Source organism: Penicillium nucicola (genome assembly GCF_028828085.1).
Source record: "Penicillium nucicola strain IBT 29836 chromosome Unknown utg000001l, whole genome shotgun sequence".
NCBI classification, from domain to species: Eukaryota; Fungi; Ascomycota; class Eurotiomycetes; order Eurotiales; family Aspergillaceae; genus Penicillium; species Penicillium nucicola.
The window spans coordinates 4,682,509-4,702,374 of record NW_026643125.1 but is presented as its reverse complement, the minus strand read 5'-3'; the positions used below and the strand labels follow the sequence as shown (position 1 = coordinate 4,702,374).

At 46.2% G+C, this 19,866-nt stretch overlaps 7 protein-coding genes across 7 annotated transcripts; 3 read left to right on the top strand and 4 right to left on the bottom strand.

Moving 5' to 3' along the window:
• Positions 1-563: 563 nt before the first annotated feature.
• On the bottom strand, positions 564-1,250 carry N7511_001755 (uncharacterized protein; the record flags this gene model as incomplete). The annotated part of the gene is made up of 1 exon (XM_057124180.1): positions 564-1,250. One exon carries the CDS (start codon positions 1,248-1,250, stop codon positions 564-566), a length of 687 nt encoding a protein of 228 aa, XP_056989913.1.
• Positions 1,251-5,151: 3,901 nt separating this feature from the next.
• On the bottom strand, positions 5,152-6,669 carry N7511_001754 (uncharacterized protein; the record flags this gene model as incomplete). Its single annotated transcript, XM_057124179.1, has 1 exon — positions 5,152-6,669. The coding sequence occupies one exon, from the start codon at positions 6,667-6,669 to the stop codon at positions 5,152-5,154; it is 1,518 nt and encodes a 505-aa protein (XP_056989912.1).
• Positions 6,670-9,668: 2,999 nt separating this feature from the next.
• Positions 9,669-9,882, top strand: N7511_001753 (uncharacterized protein; the record flags this gene model as incomplete). Its single annotated transcript, XM_057124178.1, has 2 exons — positions 9,669-9,800; positions 9,823-9,882. The coding sequence occupies 2 exons, from the start codon at positions 9,669-9,671 to the stop codon at positions 9,880-9,882; spliced, it is 192 nt and encodes a 63-aa protein (XP_056989911.1).
• Positions 9,883-10,118: 236 nt separating this feature from the next.
• On the top strand, positions 10,119-10,340 carry N7511_001752 (uncharacterized protein; the record flags this gene model as incomplete). Its single annotated transcript, XM_057124177.1, has 1 exon — positions 10,119-10,340. The coding sequence occupies one exon, from the start codon at positions 10,119-10,121 to the stop codon at positions 10,338-10,340; it is 222 nt and encodes a 73-aa protein (XP_056989910.1).
• A 4,080-nt stretch (positions 10,341-14,420) lies between these two features.
• Positions 14,421-15,131, top strand: N7511_001751 (uncharacterized protein; the record flags this gene model as incomplete). Its single annotated transcript, XM_057124176.1, has 1 exon — positions 14,421-15,131. The coding sequence occupies one exon, from the start codon at positions 14,421-14,423 to the stop codon at positions 15,129-15,131; it is 711 nt and encodes a 236-aa protein (XP_056989909.1).
• A 757-nt stretch (positions 15,132-15,888) lies between these two features.
• Positions 15,889-16,293, bottom strand: N7511_001750 (uncharacterized protein; the record flags this gene model as incomplete). Its single annotated transcript, XM_057124175.1, has 1 exon — positions 15,889-16,293. One exon carries the CDS (start codon positions 16,291-16,293, stop codon positions 15,889-15,891), a length of 405 nt encoding a protein of 134 aa, XP_056989908.1.
• A 1,735-nt stretch (positions 16,294-18,028) lies between these two features.
• On the bottom strand, positions 18,029-19,201 carry N7511_001749 (uncharacterized protein; the record flags this gene model as incomplete). Its single annotated transcript, XM_057124174.1, has 4 exons — positions 18,029-18,322; positions 18,377-18,464; positions 18,519-18,797; positions 18,831-19,201. 4 exons carry the CDS (start codon positions 19,199-19,201, stop codon positions 18,029-18,031), a joined length of 1,032 nt encoding a protein of 343 aa, XP_056989907.1.
• Between the last annotated feature and the right edge of the window lie 665 nt (positions 19,202-19,866).

The window sequence follows — 19,866 nt, the reverse complement described above, 5'->3', positions numbered from 1 at the left end:
GAATTCTCAGCGGTCGCATTCGGGTACAAGCTTCATGAACGATTTGTAGGGCCCATCAAGGTTGAGATGGTGACCGTATGCCTCGCTGGATGTGCAAGTATTTGTCCTGCATAATCTTCAGGTCTTGGTATCGCCTCGTATCGATCACGGAGTTCAGTTAGAGTATGGAGACAGCATCTACTGCAGTAGACATCCATACCATCAGGCGGAACAAATACCCACGCCACAAGGCTATCGGCTATCCCCGTAGGTCTTCAAATTCTGAGAGACAGACTGCTATGCACTCCTTCGAGTCTAGATCAGATACAGTAGAATTCGAAAACAGATTACCCCTCAGAGACACACGCTTTCTATCTCAGCGCCCCGCCGCGATCGCGCTAAGCCGAATTTAGTCGGGGCTGGCCCGCCACCTTCTGGTTAAATGTACTTTTGGTAGATCATCAATATTACGGTATATACACTTTCCAGCAAGTTGCCATGCAGTACAGTACGTACGATCTCATCATTCGTCCGGTCGGGTTAAACTAATCATATATCCATCCATTCTTTCATCCACCCGTAGTTCAGTCAGACCCAGCCCCAGGGCTGTTGGCTTCAAGTTGGATCATATCCATCTGCTCCTCACTGAATGTAGGACTCGGTGGAACAATGTCATCTCTGTCGGAATCTGAACCATAGATCGCACGTCTTCGGGCTCTCCGCTCAGTCTGTTCAGCGCGCAACCGATCCCGTTCTTGCCGTGCTCGATCAGCCGCCCTACGTTCCTCTCTTGTCTTCGTAACATGCTGACAGTCTTGGCAAACCGACAATGGCTTGCCGTCTTCTGAAGCTCCTGCCCCGAAATGTCGACATTGAAGGCAGATAACATAATGTTCCCCCGAAATTTGAATGTGGTTACCGGCCGTGTATCGATTGGTGCCTGGGAGCGGTTTGATACCACATTCCACGCACCATCGATTCATCACATCGAATCCCCATTTGGCCTTTTCCTTTTTTGTCATCTTATCTCCGAATTTTGCCTTTGGTCGCAGTCTAAGACAATCCCGACAAGCGTACAAGTCGTTCTGAAGTCCGAACCCAGCGGTTTCCCATTCTATCAATTTCGCATGGGTAGGAGGCGGTATTGAGCTGCGGAGAATTTGACACGAACTTCGTAGCCAGATGAGATTGGGCGCATCCGCATCGAGATAATAAGCTATAATTTGTAGTATCTCGGTAGGGAGATCAAGGATCGTGTTGGTTCGCGACATCACAAGAATACTTTACGTGGGCTCCGTTGGAGCAGTGAGAGGGGCAAATATGGCGAATATTTGTGTACGTAAGCATATATTTAGTATGTTTTGGAGATAGGTTTCGTATCCTTAGTAGGTCTGGTAGGGGAAACTGAGTTGCCATCGGGCGGGCAATTTTTGGGCTGCGTCATCACATGACTGCGTAGCTAGATCAAGTCATTCGCACAGTATCCAGTCGGCAAAAACGGTCTGTCAAGTGCTGGAAATTGCAAATACCGTAATATTAATAATCTACCAGAAGTACATTTAACCAAAAGGTGGCGGGCCAGCCCCGACTAAATTCGGCTTAGCGCGATCGCGGCGGGTCGCTGAGATAGAAAGCGTGTGTCTCTGAGGGGTAATCTGTTTTCGAATTCTACTGTAGGCATACTAAGTGATCTGGTGGATAAATCGACTCAAAACTCGAGTTGGCGACCCGTTGAAGCTAGCAATAGTCTTGGAAAACGCACAGGCCATGCAATGGTACCAGCAAGGCCGAACAGACACGCAATTTCCTCACTTCGCATTCGAGTCAGGGGAATCCGAGGGTTGCCTGTAATCAGATCAGAGTCAGCCATTGTTGATTCAGTTGGACGAGGCAATGTACTTTACGTTATTGATTGACTTCCCCGGTGATCGATGGTATGCTTCAGACAGTCGGTCAATCAGGATCGTCGTCATACCAGCCTACCAGCGAGACCACTATGTCTCTTGTTTAACGGTTTCATCCATGTGCCGCGTTTTATGCAATCAGCTTGTTCGGGAAAGCCACGCTGGGTGCGCATGGCAAGTTCGGGACCTATCTGTGTTACGATTGTACAGTCGTGATGGAGGACTCCTTTTAGAGACACGACGTCGTGCAGGGTGCGAAGCCGATGAGGTGGAGACAATAGAGCGCGGCCCGCAGTTTTATCCGACTTGGCGGGAATAGCTTTTCTCGCGCAAGAGCGTCCGCGGTTGATGATAGGCTGCTATAACGGGCATGATAATGTCGATGATTTTCCAGTTTGTGGCACAACGCATCGGACTTGACGCGGCCAGCGGCGCGATATTCCTCTCAGCTCACCATAGACGACGAACGTCTGGAATTGATTCATCATGACCTTGGCCCGCGACCTTGGTTGGCGGTATCTCATGCAGGACACACTGCGTGGTTTGGAGTGAGAGAGCCAGAAATGGTGCGTAAGTAATGACCCTTCGCGGAGCACTGACGGAGTGCTACTTCGGAGTCAAATTGGAGTGTATCACGGTTTCCTGTCCATCATTAGCTTTTGAATAGCGGGACACTGCATGACTCACATAGTCTGCATAAAGACACGGGAAAGGGCTCCGTGGCTGGTGTAATCCGGGCGAATGCACGTAGTATTATTTCGTATCATCTATGGGGTCAGCTGAATTTGGACAGTATCGTGCTGGCAGTGACCCGTCTAACCGCTCTTTTACATCGATGTATTCATCGGACAGTGGTCGGCTGCCATGGGTACAGTAGCAAAGTGAACTTGGTGGGAATCACATTCTCATTCGCACTTCCTTGGAGGACCACAATGTAACTATAGATGTCAGTATAGTGAATTTCTAGTAAGGTCAGAGAAAGAAACTTATCTGGTGCCTCAAAGAGAAAGGCCGCTCGACTCTGGAAGCCAAGGAAAAGTATTGCAGAACAAATTGCTGGGGGGAGGAGGACGTATTTATAGGCTCCTCAGCTCCAGTCGCGTGTGCTCTGCTGAGAAGCAAACGTTGAAGGACACGATGCCTATCCTAAGTGAGGCAGATTCTACTACCACAACTATCTGCAGCGACATCTTCAGGGCTATTTGAGATGCCCACCGAGCAAAAATGTCGGTCATGCTGAGAATAAGTGAAGCTGAGTCGGTTAAGAAACGTTGGCTCACTGTTGAACATTCGGTCTTCTATACTGAGGCAATGAAATGGATTCATTTTTTAATTTTACCAATAGCGCCGACATTTCCATCACTACGCATCATAGATTGTGTTTTTCCGCGCCTCGCTTGAATGTTGGTTGTCTGAGTCGTGTGTAGTGTTCCGTCCGTCAAGACTCTGTCTGGATTGCGGAAGCGTTAGGCGACGGTCGCGCGAGCGGGTGCTCGAATTGTCGTTGACCGGTGTGGAGATACGTTGTTCGTTGACTTTTCTTATTTATCTAAATTTTATTTTGTCTGCCGTGGGAGTTCTTGAGTCGTTCAACGAATGTAAAAAAAAGTGTTGTGTTTCAATGTATATCCTTTGGCGCGTTCACCCCAGCAAGAACCAAAAAATGAGGTAATTTATCGTACACAAACACCACAAAATTCACATCAGCACCATCATGCCGGACTTCCAACAGAGCGCTAAAAGTCCTCGGATTCTAGGCAAAGTTCGACTGCCTTGAATGACTTTTGTGTTGATAGTGAGACTGGATACTTTATCTCATCCCCTTTTTCTGTCTAATGCCACAATGGGGCCCAGAATCCTGGAGAAGCTTGATCTGATTCTTGGTGAGCCGTGTATCTTGTAACTGTCAGCTTGAGGCTGAAAATCAGAACACAAAGCCTTTCTAGGAGCTTTGCACCCCTAGGAAATGCTTTCTAGCTTCTAGGGCTATTCTAGGCTCCAGGAAGACGAGATCTGCTCCTGGGATCTTTACACTATGCTCCTGACGGAACAAAAAATGGCTCTGGGAATAAAACATCCAGATCCAGGAGCTGCAGAGCCCCTGGGAGCATACTTCAGCATCATAGAGTGACCATAGTACCTTTCAAATCCCCGCAGAGCCCTCAAGAAACACCTTCACCAATCCTGCGCACAAATCTGCTCCATCGAGTCACTCTGAAAAGACTAAGCTATAGCGCAAGGAGCGCCACTTACGCCTCTAGGAATCAACAAGCCATCAACAGGAGCGTAACTGGTTTATTGAAAATGATGATGTGCATGTTGGCATCAGAATACTGTCATGGATACCTATTGATTCTATCAGGACAGAGATAGAAAGGCCGCATGAATTAAGGAAACGTTTTTTCTTTGACTGCACCCGTGAAAAAGATCACGCTCAAGTGAACTGATATCAGATCGACGAGGTCTAGTGCATTTACTTATTTACTCTGGTTGCAATATTGTAGTTGTCCTTTCAATCAATAAGTGCAGAACGGGGGAGGAAAGCCAAAAAGTAAAACCCTTGTATCTGTAGATAGTTACAGCTTGACATTGAACACGGCGATGCGGAAATACGGACTCTGGTTATTATCATCATACTGTGGGAAAACTTTGCTCATACTTGTTCATATGATTAAAAAGGCAATTTGATAGAAGGTTTACGACACTGGGACCACAAAGCAGGGCATAACGAACCTCGTATGTGCAGCTGGGCTGGACAGACTCCCACCGCTATCACCCTATCTGTCTATATACTGTAGCAAGGACGGTTTACATTCGACGGCATTTCCTTCATCTCGAAGTCTGACAGGGGTAATGTACATGACTTGAGTGGCAAATCCGGGAAATGATAAGTCAACCAACAACAAATGCGGCACTCCCTCTTTGGGGCATCAGAGTCGAGAAATTACACACCAGTTACTCTGTATCTTCGCTAGCCTTGAGAGCTTCACATATTTTGGGAGCTATCAACAAAACTTAGATAACAGTAGCTAAACAAATGCATCGCCTCAACAGGCCTAAATTCGGACCAGCACCCGTGCCTTCATTTCCAAAGTCCCCTGATTTCCACTCCACAGGCGCAGGTGCAGTGTAAGAACCTCGACTGAAGTGTTCAGGATGTTGAGCAACTGTCGCAAATTGAAACGCAAGCCTGGTAGGCGTAAATTGTATTTGATCATATGTTATCCAGCGAGAAAACTAGATGTCAAGATATGGTCAGCAAAATGTGCTATACAGAGTTCCAGGAAAGACAAACACTCGCAATCCGAATTCCAAGCCATAGGCATCTTTGGATTCTCGCAAACATGGTGCCCGGATTCTCGATCAATGGCCTGTCATATTCTGAAGCCGCCCCTTTAAAGAAATCAACAGGGTAGTAAAGCCGGCTCCAACGATGACCTCTAATCAGGAAGTCTTCCGGCAGCTGCTGCGTAGGTGTATCTTCAATTTGGGGAAATGATTCGGCTTCAGTCACTGCAATATTGAATTCAGGATGCAACAAAGTATTCAGATAATTTGCGAGTGCCAGCCATGGAACTAGCGGTTCGAGTCGGTACATGGCAATTGGATGGAGTGTGAGACACCATAGGAATGCCAGAGAAAGATGCGCAGCTTGGTGCATATTTGGCTCACTTGCTTGACTAAACATCATGTGTAAGGTGTGGAACGTGAGCAAGCTGGAACGGAATGCAAACACAGATGAGTAGTTGGGATAGAGATATATGTTTGATTCGATAGGTGTCAGTGCAGATGCCCAGTGCTTTGCAACAATATAAGCGTCTGCAGTAGATTTATTTGCGTTGTGAGCAAAGTCCATCGCAAACTCTCCGTTCTCTTCTCCATAGTCCAAGATCGCTGCAATATTGCAGCACATGATCAACGTTCTTTCTCGTGCCTCCACACCTGACCGCCTAGTCTCCCGAAGCAGTTTTAAAAGGAAGAATTTGGACCGAGTCACAAACTGGTCATATGGCATACGCTTGAAAATAACACCATGGGCAGCCACAAAAGAAGTGACCAATGTGTGTTCCTCAGCCGGTGCGCTTAGAGTATCGTTGAACAGCTGAATCATGCTTTCCCGCGCTTTTGGAAATCGGTCCACGCTGAGTAATGCTTTCGAGAAGTAAAAGAACATCTGCAAAGTATCCGGACGAGAGATAACGGCAAGATAGTGCTGAATTTGGCCAGTTCTAGATAACTGATCGATATTCTGATTGTACCCATCTCTGGAAACGTTTAACCAGTGACGGCGGACTGTCTCATCGGAATTCTCCACTGCAGCACGATAGCGTGCTAGGTCCCCCAAGCATTCTGTCCAGGTTTCTTCAAATGCGGAGAAGTGCTCCTGAAGAAGTGTCACCATCGAATACGAGAAATATATGAAGCTTAGAATATGCTCTTGCACACTGGGGAGCCTTTTGTGCAACAGCTCCAGATAGGAGTAGATTCCGTAGCGCCACATGCGTCCAGGCATCTCGTATCTTTGAGCCAGGCTTCTTAAGATTGGGCTGGCTGCCGGATACTGCGAAACAATGAAAAAGTCAAAATGCTTGTGGAGGAGTGTTCTGTGCAACGAGGTGCACAAGCTCCATTGTTCATCCGATAGTCCCGCGGTTTGGTCTATTTGTGAGACGATATCCACCACATTAATGCATTCTCTTTCTGCAATAACTAGCTCATCGTATATTTCTCTTACTTCATTGAGCAGCTGGTTTTCGGGGATGGGATTGGCCAACTGTTTAACCATTTGTATGTTTGAAGTGTGTCCTTTCATATTGACGGCTTCCGTCTCAAACCCTGAGACTTGATCAATGTGGCTGAGATTGATGGACCTGAAAGAAAAGGAGGTAGATGATCGTTTAAGTAGATGGCGAAAAGCCCCATGGATGTGACCTAGAAAGCCCGGGTGTATCAGGCTCTGCCGTGCCCTAGTTCTAGACTCTTCCAGGTGTTCTAATCATAGTTTCTGCAACATCGGGGAACTTCTTAGAGAGTGGGTGCCATAAGCGTATTTACGTGGCCGATACCAAAATATCTTGTCATACAGTACGCCCGGGTGGAGCTCTTGCTGTGTGCGGGTCGGAACTGATCCACTTAATCAAAGAGCATGCTAATGATTAGTATTATTTTTTGTCTTGATTTCCTTTTTTTACTTTTATATTTTCTGTTTTTCTTTTCTTTTGATTTTTTGCTGAACTTCAGAGGTACCTCTTCCAATGAAATGATAAACCCACGTTGTCTCAGGCATGGTGAAAGATGTCGTTATCATTTAATTGAATTTGACAATCCCTTTATCATTCTGTTCAGCGCTGATTTTATATTAATTGAAGAAAATTGAAATAGATTTGGGTCAGGTATGAGCTCCTAGTAGCACAGCCGGGTCATATTGGACATTGAATCAGTCCACTGTGACGTGGCTTGATACACAAGAGAATTGAGGGCCTTTGCTAAACGTGTAGCTGTGGCAAGGCTGACCCAATGATAGCGATGTGTGTTTTTGACTATGGTTTCAAATATCACTTCTGGAATAGTCATTCGCATTCTTTGCTACTTTCATCATGCTTCTCCTATAAATGATGTCAAGAAGGGAGGTAATAAACTTGACTGAGTTTAATTTTTACTATCGAAAAAAAATCGTGAAGTACTTTCCACTTTTAGCGAGAGACTTGCACTCTAGTACAGGATAGAACACTCCAATACTGATCAGTTCTAAATGCTCGTTGAAGCTAATTTCACTTCCATGAAAATGCCCGCATCCAGAGTTCCAACAGGCCGAGCAACCCTGATTTGAAGACCCAGACTCTTCTGACTATTGCTATAGCCAGGAATACCAAATGCCACGTTCTATCGCCGACCAAAGATCTAGCATATGTCGACGACATTATTTCGTTGTGTAATCTGAAAGCTATTGTTATTCTCGACAGCATCATTGGTCTTGGATGAAGATCTGTCGCTTTACGGGGGCATCCAATAGAGGAAGAGACTTCTCCTGATAACTCAATGGTGGCCAAATGTAACATGAAGATTACTCTGCTGAAATAGATCCACAATCGCCTTTCTTGGCCTCCTTTGCTCATCGTAATACTGGAAAGCCCGTGCGGTACTATTCTGAGCCTCTATCTTTTGGTTCACTGATAGCTGATGCTGAGCATGTGGCTCCCATGAGAATTTGTTTCATATGTCATCTAAGCAACCTGTTCTGCTGGTCTGCCTCTACTTATTATGGGCATGGGCCTGGCTGATTCATGCTGTTTATGCCAGCCAGCCATCGGTGAACCGTCTCGGGTGCTTGCTCTTCAAAGATAGAAGGGTGCTTTGCCATATAATCCTGCAAAATGTACAAAGATTGCAGAGCCTGTTCCTTTTCAAGATGCACTGCCAATTCATCACAGGCTACTTCATTGTAATCTTGGCTCTGGCCTATCTCAAGCGACATGCTCGGCCATTGGGAGTGATTATCTGACCGAACAAGGGAGCCGTGTACGTCGGGATGATCGGTTGACCGGACATGGGCAAGCATTTCGGATGCGTAACTGGGAAAAATTGGCGATTGGTTCGTCTCTGAGATGAAAGCGTCGTTTGTAGGCGGCATTTCACCAGGAGCGAAAGTGGACTGTTGGCTGCTCGAGCCCGGGTCAGAATTCGTACATCGGTTGAAGACCGTGGAACTGAATTTGTTATCCGTAAATTAGACTGGAAACTGTAATAAGATCCAAAATTGGGCAAAGCAAACCTCTGTGACTCTGGTTTAGTTGAAGTAACCTTGTTGGTATCTGCCTCTAGCCGAGTGGACTTGGACTTGCGATTCCTTTTCTGTTGGCTCTTTCTGGGCATTCTACCTCTCCGACCCTTTCGAAGCTCAGACCGAAGCGGAGTATCATCACTGCTTTTGACCTGAAAGTCACTTGTACCGGGTCGAGGTTGGATCGCGCGATACCTGGGAGGCGGCGGCGGGAGGGACACCGTGGGCGCGGATGGTGCAGCCAAAAGTGGTACCGTTGGTTGTTCGTAGCCGAAATCGTCGTTTCTATAATAAGTCGTAGGGAGCCTCACATCTACTACCGGACAGTACGCTGAAACGTTATGATATGCGAGATATGAGCTTGGGTAATTCATCTGATCAAACAAGAACTGATCTCGGGTGTCCATGTTGATCCGGGGTGGAGACCCAATTATATGAGCAAGAAACCTCCCCTGGACATTTCCCAGTAAAAAGTGGTATATCAAGCAATCAGTAATGATGGAATGCAAGGTCTAGATTGTCAGGATTGTTGGACAGGCATCTAAAAGCGAGGATTCGGGGAAGGATTGGCGCTTCTGTCTCGCTCTCAGGGCACTGTACTAGTGTAGAGCTCTAACCACGTATGTGAATTGGTTTTCATCGCCTCAACTTCATTGGAGGATAGCGCAGAGGAACCGAACTTTGATCTTGCTCAAAGAGTTGGTCCGAGCAAGCCGCAACTGGCGCCAATGTCGGGCTCTTGACCATAGTGATTTGTATGACCTGGTCTTAACGCCGAGGCTTGCTCGTAGGGTCCTGCGGCAGACTAAAGGGTCTATAACTGGTCCCATGTCATGGACATAGCAATCATACCAAGCCGTACATAGACAATACTAGGGGTAATATGGCACGTCGGCCCCTGGTCGATCCACTGCCCCTCTTTCTGGTCTCTCTTCCCCTGCTATCCAACACTACCCGTGCAATCTCCCTTTCATGGTATTACACGAAAGAAATTTGCTTCCAGAATGACTCTCAAATGGCTCAAAGACAGTTCCCAGGGTGCATCAGCTCAAGATGAGACCGACTCAGGTGTAAGCCCTGCAGCGGTGCACGAGCCTATCCAGTCAGACATGAAAAAGATGGAGAGGAATGCTTTGGTATGTACTATGCTCATGATAGCCTCCTTTCTCCTCGAAGTGTCCTGTGACTGATGAAATTCCAAGACTCGATCAAACTTGACTTCCATGAGGGATGGTCTGGACCCGGTAAACCTAGCCTCGAAGCTTGTCTGGGATTTCTTACACCCTCAGAAACTTGTACTGATTGAAATTATCTTACAAAGGACCGAAAGTCCCCCGGAGATGATGAACTTCAGTCCAATGATCCTCTTTCTATTTCGAACAAACAGAGACACCTAGGTACTTATGATACGCATTGTCAGTACAAAACTTGAGTATTGACTTGCCTTAGCCATCATGCCCTGCGGTGGGGAGCCTAACGGTATTGGCCATGAGACTCGACGAACCTATGTCTTCAATGACTGCACAATTGATAACACAAGCATGATCAGCACTGGACGGGATAGCTCGAGGCATGAAACTGTGATTCTACGTGATGCTGCAAGTGGCCGGGCTATATTTGCCAACGGAGACATGAGTAGAGAAACCTTCTTGAGAGAGTTTTGTGGGAAGAAGTAGATTGGATGGAAAGCTAGAGCTTATGTAGTTATCTTGTCTGCATGGAATATGGAGAAGTGAGAAGTGGACTTGATGGTACCCGAGCAGGGGGTGTGTTTTCCGTTGAACTTCGAGCCAAGGCTGGCCATGAGAAGTGTTCTCTTTGGCCTCGGGCTGCATTTACCTAGTGAGGAGAGCCCTAGAGCCATAGGAAAATTTCACCCTGCACCACTAGTTGTGCTTTCTTCCGGGGTTGCAGTATGTCTCAATCGACGCCACGAGTACCCTTCATATATGATCACGCATAACGAGGTAGAGTCAACAGAGGAAGCTTTCGGCTAGCGATCCTGAGGACTAGCTTTTTGGCCCCAAAAGATCAACAAGAGTATTTTATGGTATGCGGCGGCTTGATCACGTTGAAGCAATAAAGCACGAGAGCTGTGCGGTCGCGGAGCTTTTGCCCGGCGTTCAAGTAGCCCTTGGAGCCTACGCCAGGTCTTTCATCCTGTCAAGAGTATAGCAAATTGTAACTCCAACAACAAGATGCTGAAAGTCCTTGCCGAAAGCAGCTTTATCGGGTATTTTGGTCGAAATCGAGAAATCAGGCACGACGATCGGTTGACGAAGAGACGGATGGGAGAGGTTAAGAGTTCGGTGGGCCTGAGGACTGTCGGTACTAGAACTAGTATGAATCAGCACAAGTTACCAATACGCAAGAGAGATGCTACATGTTGAAGCATCTCAAAGGCTAGACTTCGGGGTTCAATATGAAAGCTTCTGCTGGGGGGACTTTGAAAACTCAGTGAACTTGAACTCGTCGGAAAGGATGGGACGGAAAAGAAAGTTTGTCACACGGATATGGCGTGTGTTTTATTTTCAAGAGCTGGCAGGTGAAAGACACAAGCTAGGCCAGGGTATTGAGGTGCGTGAGGCAGTGGTGAAGAGAAGACAATCGAAGGGTGCCTTACCTAAAACAGACAGGCAGTGCTGAGCTTCTTCTCCTTCTCGCAAACTCTCTACCTCGCATTCCAAGATCAAACAACATCACACCCTCAACCAAACTCAAACCTCTTTCATCGCAAGTGCCGTTATGTAACAGCATGCCAGATTTAACGCATTCTCCCCGACTACTGTCTACAAACGCATCCTACTACTGAAGACCTCCTGAAGGTCATATCAGTGACGTTGCCGGACAGTCAGAGATGGAAGCAAGAGCCACAGGAGGAATACATATGCTTGGGAAAGTCAGGAGCAGCTCCTCTTCGTCGAAGATGTCTCCAATTTTCAAGTGGCGTACTCTGTTCTCCGTTCACATCTCCCTCGGGGAACCCCTTTCCATTTGCACTCTCACATTCATTCACTTCATATGGAGTCACTAGGATATTCCTAAGGGAGTCGAGGTATTTTTTGCGGACGAAGAGTTGACTTCCTGGCCAGCTGCTGTCTCAAAGGCACGAACCAAGCCCTCCAACAAGTGCTATATCAGAAATCATGGGGACCAAGGAAAAAGCTATGCAACTAGGTCTGTTCAATCTCATAGTGCTGCGTTACAGTGAAAGGTTATTGCTAACGGGTATGAGATTTGCGCAGGTCGTGCCGTGAACTAGTCGGTCTATTACAGCGTACCATACGAACAAGAACGCACGAACACTGAACTTGTGAACAATTCAGTTCCTTTACTCACATGGGAAAGGGGTTTGAGGAATGCGAAGTCTACCCGAGGCTTCAACGATGCCCCTGCATCTGTCAGTGTTGAAGGCTGTCTTGGTGGAACCAGCGACCACCAAAAGCACAATGATGAGCCTATGGTATATTTGCTGGATGATATTGATCTAATGTTTAGAGAGATAGGCAAGGATATCAATGGAGAAAACCGCCGGAGGTTTGAGCCCAAGGCTTGGGGCCCAGTTGAAGGAAATAAGAGCAGTGACATCCCCAACGAGGGAGAAAATCATTCAACTTCTTGTGTACTCATATATAACAATACAGATTTCTTAAACATGAAAAGAAGGTTGGGCAACGCATGAAAAACCTATCCATATTCAGGATAATTGAAAGCAGCAGAGCATTCGCGAGCTCAGGAAGAACAGACTTGGTTGAACTCATTATTGAATGTATCTGAGCTGAGCGTTTCAATCCATTTACCAATATCTAAACACAATATCCAATTCCAGAATAGGCGGTACTGCTCCCCGTGAGGCTGTATATATTTCAACAACTCAACCGCTTGGATTCTGATAAGAATCGCCTCGCCAGGGGCCCAGAGCAGTAATGCATTCCGTGGGAATGCGATTGAGACCTTCGAAACAAGCGAGCAACGGTATCCCGCTATTTGACGATATGAGAATCGATGTTGTATCAATTCTAGTGATCTCTACCATCCACTTATTCATTTTCGGCAGATGCCCTCCGCCCTGCGCTATTTGCTGCCCTCTGGACGCTTCTTGGGCCCAACCGTCTTTATGGGGCTGCGATTGTTTCCAGTCCTCTGAACCATGGTTCTTGTGCTTCTGTTCCTCAAAGATGGATGGAGGTGACGCAAGTATTGGTTCGGCAGCTTAGGCCCTTTTTCTTGAGGATTTAGAATGGGCCGAGGTGGCTGACACACTGTCACAACAATGCTTTAGCCTGCGGTAAATCATTGTATACCCCAAAGATCTGTGCAGCAGGTTTACCTGTAAGTAATATGTCGAAGCCAGCAGGAATGTGAGGTAAAATTATATTCTGCCTTATGAAGAAATGAAAGTGCTGAGATGCGAAGGGGGAATCAGAAATCATGGGCATGACGCCGGCTTTGCGCCCAACTATGAGCAGAGCGCTAGGGCATCCGTGCTCTGTAGAACCCCTATAAACCGGAACTGGTGGTTAGCGGATGAAATGATGGCCAATTGCTTCGAATGACCAATTGCCTCAAAAAGGTGTCCCGAACTGCCCCGGTCCTACCTCCAACCTTTTCTTCGCCAGTAATTTACCGTGGGCCCGCAGCAGACAAACCATGATTATTGGCGATCTATAGCGTGATTGGGTGGTTTATTTATGCCTACATTGCGATTTAATGGCCTAGGCGCTGAAAGAACTTCGCATATGCCAGTCCCTATCGATACTATTCGTTGATCCAAGACAATTGGCTAGCTCTGGCAACCCAAACAATTATTTGTTTGGGTCTCCTGAAACTTGACTTGGTCTTCATTGGCTGCTTATCCTTGATAGCTAGAAGCCAATTGGACTTCAGCCTGGAGCTGCGTAGTCCATGGCCAAATCGACCGACGCCAGTAGGTGACACTCTTGGTGCAGCTCCACAGCCATTTTACAGAAAATTCTATCCCAACAGGATTGCGGTGTGTCTTTTTTCGTATCACATTACGGAATGGGAGTCACCGGCGTTTTCATGTCCTCATGTTCTATCCTGTTTCCTCCACTCGTGGGCGTCCACTCAGGGATTCGACACTGTCTGCTGAGCTTCACAGAATCAGTCTTCTTCCTAAGAAGTTAACGCCAAATTTCTACAATGAATGCAGGCTCTTGCCGCAATTTGGGAACGATGGATCGACTGTCAAAAGTCATATGCGTCGTTCCAAGTATAATGGACTTTGCGCCTGACAGGAGAAATGCTACAGCTTGGAATACTATGTAGATGTGCCGGATTACTGCACGGTTCAAGTTTGGCAAACTCAATATTGCTGATCTTTCGGCCAGTATCTATAGAGCCTAGAGTTGATTTCCACTTTATCCCGTAAAATTCATATGCAATGAGCTGTGACCTACATTTGATGCCGCAAAAGGGGCAGAGGACTCTGTCATTATTTTTACCTTATTGGGTATGGTTCAGGTCTCGTGCCCTCCCCGGCGTGCTTACGAGAAACCGCGTATGAACAATTAATTTGAAGTTTGGTCCAATACCACAATCCGCCCAATCGCGACGAGTACTTCTTATAATACGATCCAGATTCATATACCATCGATCAGTATCGTAGATATGGTCTCTGAACGGTCCGCAAGGGGCGTCTGCGAGCGCGGATATGTTGTTTGTTTTTGGTGTGAGGAGATGGTTCCTTTTCCGACAATGTCCTACTCTGAGGTAGAGGGGCTTCTTTGGTGGAGATGGCTCGGAACTGGGAAGAAAGATATGCCTTCCATATCAAACAATTGGAAGAGCGTGTGGCCGAGGAGAGCAAGGGCGATTTGACAGGAAGACTATGGCTGAGCCAGCCGCTTGTAGCCGACAGACTTAGTGTCCCTGAAAATGCGTGGAACAGCGCTATCAACCCATGGTCCTCCAGCGTAGAGGAAACCGTCTTCCAATTGAGCGGATCGCATGAGCCATCCGCTGTTACGCACGGTGGGTTCTTTGACTTGCAGCCAATGGCAGAAACAATGCGGAACAAATCTATTTTCATTACTCTTCAACCCAAAGATGATGTCTTTCTCGCGGTTTGCCCCATCATTTCAGTGCAGGAAGGAGATACCCTTGGCATATTTGCCGGGTTGATTCGGTACTCTTCAGAATACAGCGTTGTCTACGGTATACCTGGCCCCGAAGAAAACCTTTGGCTAGATTACTCCACGGTGACTGGGGTACTAAACTTGATGAAGGTATCTGCTCCTGGAGCTGACTCCAATGTTCGTCTTCAGTGGGAGCTCATTGATGGGCGGAGTGAAGGGGGTCTCATGTGGAAAGTCTCGGTCGTTGCTCTTCGGGCAATTCAACCGTTTGAAGAAATTGTTCGCGCTGCTCCTCAAAAAGAACAATATCTCTTGCACCAGTCGCCGGCTTGCGCAAAGCGAGGATATATGAAGTACCGAAGTTCCTGATATCTCATCTTTTCTTTACATCTAGCTGCTCATTAAATAGAATTATCGCTAATGATAAAAGTAACTTTTATGCGTGCACCCTTATCTTTTGACATAGAAGTGTAGCAAATATATATTTATTTCTGATTTGAGAGAATCTATTCGATCTGCCAGCATGGTTACGAGATGAAGTCTGCCCACCGCAACTGCAAGCGCTAGCAACGAATTTGAAAGCATGATTGTCTCTGCAAGTAGCTCGGTCCAACCATTCCTTCTTCTGTCACTCTCAATTCTCTATTTTTTCATCTTCCTAATTCGCAGCGTCGAACATGTAATGAAGCACTGCAGCCTATCTGCATCCCGGCACATCGCACGTAGTTTTGGCATTCGGTGGCCTCTCCCTTCGATTGTTGAAGCACAACTCGAGATTTGATGCGGTGCGGAATTCTTCTTGACTTCAAACACTCCACAGCAATTTATAAGACGTTCCCAGAACTTTTTCTATGTGACTTATTGGTTTTGAGGTTCATTCGCACATCGAGATCGAGCGTAACTCTACCGGAAAGAGTTAGAGGCTAGACGGCTGCATCTCCAGAACCAATTAATCAGTAGAATTTCGATAGGCTGATTTAAACAAAGAATCATACAAGATCCTGAGAATTAATTCCCGTTACTCATACAAAGTGTGAATTTGGTGGATATCTCGAAGGCGTATGATTAGGTATCACAGAAATTGTAGGAATGAGTAGTTGAGATGTTGGATTCCTCCCTTTGCTACCTAATCATCATAAACATCATCCTCGTCAGTGCGAGCATCGTAAGAAGGGACACGGTATTTTGACAATTTGATATTCCAAGGAGCTTCGTTGGCTGGATTTAATGTTTCCATCATGCGATAGCTGAGCGCCGGAATTTTCTGAAGCAACTTATGAAAGTTCTCCTGGAGACGTAAGCTGGAAAGGCACCAAGCGGCATACCGGGCTAGCCATTCAAGAAGCTTATCGTGCGGAGGGAGCGTTGAGAACGCCAATGATAGACAGTCAATGACCGCGAGCTGCTCACTCAAATTTTTGGGGTCTCCCACATCTTTAACTACAGTCGTAAACTTTTCAAATGCTAGGTTCTTGAGGTCGTCAACCAAATATGTGTCACTGAATATGTAGACTCTCAAGTGGCATAGCATTGTGTGTGCTTGCAGTTGATGATCGTCGCTAGGGTTTTTTGGCCCCGCAGACTCTGATTTAGGTCGAGCTTTTTGTTTGGCCTCAATAGGTGTAAGATCAAGTTCCGTATAGTCGTTCCGGTATGACCATTCGATGAAACGTGCGACAGTATCATGGGTTGTTTCACTAAATGTGTACTGCCCAGAAGTACGCTCCTGGAATTCGTGAGAAAAAGCAGATTCTAAAGCTCTGCATTTCGACACTAAGAGCTTTCGATGGATTTTCCATGATTCAGAGCTCGATGAGGTGCATAGGCTAACAGTATCCGAGCCTAGAAATCTAGGGTTTTTTTTAGCTAATTTCTTTTCCTGACAGCGAATACCGAGCCTTACTCAGTAAATTGAAGCGCCTTTTTGGACTCCATCACAAAGGTCAAATAATGAGAAATAGTTATCGGCTGGTTGTATAGGTTGATGGGAATAAAGACCAACCTACCCCGCAGTTTGCTGAACTTATAGCTGGCCAGTGGGCAGAATATGACCTAAACGGTGTATGCTACAGTAGTTCTGCCGGCATTATGCCGGGAGAAGCCCGACTTTTCTTCCTTCGTGCTTTTGCCCTTCATTCGCTGCTGTGAGATTCATAATATTATGATGGGCTACAACACGTCTTAAACATTCCTTTAGTGAATTTCGCCACCTATCTTTTACGTATATATGGGTGAATTTCCCCATTGAGAGGAAGGAGACAGTGACAGGTCCGGTACCCGTGAGGCAGTAGTAAGACCACAGAAGGCCTTGCTGATGGTCAATTTTTGGTTTGACATTTCTGCCCATGATGTATAGAACACTAGATAGAATTCTTATTTACTGTGCAATTTAGTAGCCTCAAAATAATGAGCCTGCAAGCTTCAAAACAGTCATTCATTAATTTGAAAATGAGCGGCGCCACAAAGAAGATGATTCGGGAAATTAGTAAAGCCGAAGCCTGGCTGACACCTCGTTCAGAGTGCCACTAGTCCAAATCAGGTTACTGAAGCAACGAAAATCGTTTGGCTCATGGAGAACTTGATAATTGGTGCAGCAACAGGCATTCAATCAAATTTCATACAATTGAAAAGAAACAGGTATAAGCAAGGTATTTAAGCAAACAATCCATGATCTCTGTTCGTCACCTGCTTGACAATCACCAATGATACTAGCGTAAAACTTCGCGGACGAGCACATGGATCACTTTCGCAACTGGATCATGAAGGCCATGGCTATCTTCCTAAAAAGAGGCGCCATTTGGTCGCTCATTGTTATGGGCGATGGACTTCCGTCTGGAGCGGGTCGATGACCTCCTGGGGACGACGAAGCTAGTTGACATTTGACTAGCCTCATTTCCTGCTGCTATACACAGCTTCTGCGAACTTCTCAACTGGGTCATATGGGTCAAAGGGTCACGATCGCAATCTTTGACTAGTAAGATGTATGGGAACACTGTTAGAATATTCACGTCTCGAACGACCTGGTTTTGGCAATCTGGGATTGCGTTATCTCCTGGGAAGCGAAAAGGCTCCCAATCGTCATCTTCAATATCGACTAGATCAAACCCTGTCTCATATTTCTGCTGAGCTCGTTGGATTGGAAGCCAAAAATTAGCCGCTTTTTGCGCAATCCTCTCTATACTCGTGCGAACCGAATCATGCTGAGTTTCTGAGAGCAATTTCCATAGATACGACGATATATTGCGGACCACCGTCTGAACTCTTGCTTAGAGAAGACTCTCTTCGGCATTAAAATCGAGCGAAAGAAGAACTTGTCGGTAAAAACTTTCCTTCTTGGTATCGTTCTCGGCGAGGTGGCTGAGGATTCCGTGGATTTTAGAATCTTCTGGTAAAATGTAATTAGGCTGGAAGATATTTTTGCAAATTTCCCTCGAAAGAATAGCCAGAGTCATGGCTAGACGCATCCCTTTTGCCTTAGGGGAGTTTGAGGGTAATAGAGGGACATATTGCTGGGCAAATCTAGCATTCTCTGTCCGAAGCTTCTCCCAGATCGATTGGTCCTTACGACAAACAATGAGCGGGCATGCTGTAAGAGGGTCTAGATATGCACATACCTTCAAGGTTTTTTCAGCAAGATCCTCCTTCAAGACAGTGAATATCTCGCTTAGAGCAAATATCCAAAGATCTGAAAAGTTCGTCGAACTGGGTGAAATATGTTAGCGTACGAATGTCGCCAATTGCCCTGGAGTAACTTACATTGAGCTTTCATCAAGCTCCAATTGCGGAGCAGTGAAGCTTTTGAGATTTCGAAGTTGGTCTTGGCTCGTTTGTAGTTCTTTGCTCAGTGTGACTTTCTCGGCTTTTAGCTCTTCTATCTTCTGCTGCGTTGATGAAAGCATTGTTTTGAGACTTGATCCAGTAGTCTTTATCTTGTCAATGATCTTGTCTTTCTCTTTCAAATTCTGTTGAAGTGTGCTGATGTCCTTTGCTGATTGAGAAACTTTGCCGAGCTCCAATGAGTAGGATGACTTAAGACTGTCTACCTGCTGCCGGAGCTCTTGTGCTTACTTGGAGCACTCGGTGAGAGATTGCTCCTTCTGTTTAACTAATGCATAAAGTGAGTCGACTTGATTAAGAGCTTCTTTTTGCTTCGCCTTTTCGCTCTCGTTGGCTGCAAACATCTCCTCAACGGCAACTCGCTTTCTCTCCTTTAGATCGAGGATTTCATTTTGGGCTTTCTTCAGCTCTTCATTTCTGACATAGACTTGTTCACGCTGATGACCGAATTCTTCCATCATAACCGACGCAGCTTGGGACTCAGGGCTTGAAGCCAGTGCACTGACTTGCTTAAGAAAGCTCTGAAGGCTATCGCTGTTAAATGTCGAAGGTGCGACATACTGGCTTGCGCTTGAATGGCTTTGGATGCTAGAAGAAGACATGATTAAAAGACTTTGTTGGGCTATGAATATTCTCAGGTTTGCCAATACATAAAACGAATTTTTGGTCCGACAGGAGAGTCTGACGTATTTATAAGTATCTGAAAGAGCTGCAAAAAAATACCACACAGCCATTTCATAGACCATTGGGTTGCATCTAGAGATTGCGATCAAGCACTACACGTGAACAAATGCTCTACAAATGTACGAGGGGAGGTTCATGAGCCACATGATTGTAAGCGCAGTAGAAGTGATGCTAGTTTATGCATGCGAAAGTAGGGCTAAAATGCAACGTGTTCTTGACCCTATAGGCTCAATGTACGCGAGTGATTGCGCGCATATTTCTTGCACCCATGTGCAGCTACGTGTAGCCCGGAATGTGGTCGCCTCGTTGGAGCAAGTCCGATTCTACTGTGAGCTGGGATAGTTGGAGTGAGTGTAGAGTGAAGATTTACAGTACTAGTACAACTCAGGAGAAACAAGTTTAATGTTTCCCGTTCTCGCCCGAAAGCTCGGAATGGAGCGGAGGTGCTGGCAAGCAGGTTGAAATAATTTTTGGCCAGTAAGCTGGGGACGCGAATGGATTATAAAATGCACGGACCTGCGCTTTAGGTGGAGAAGGGGCCCTCAGTTTACTGCTGTACTTCAACCACCACTTTGCACGCCCT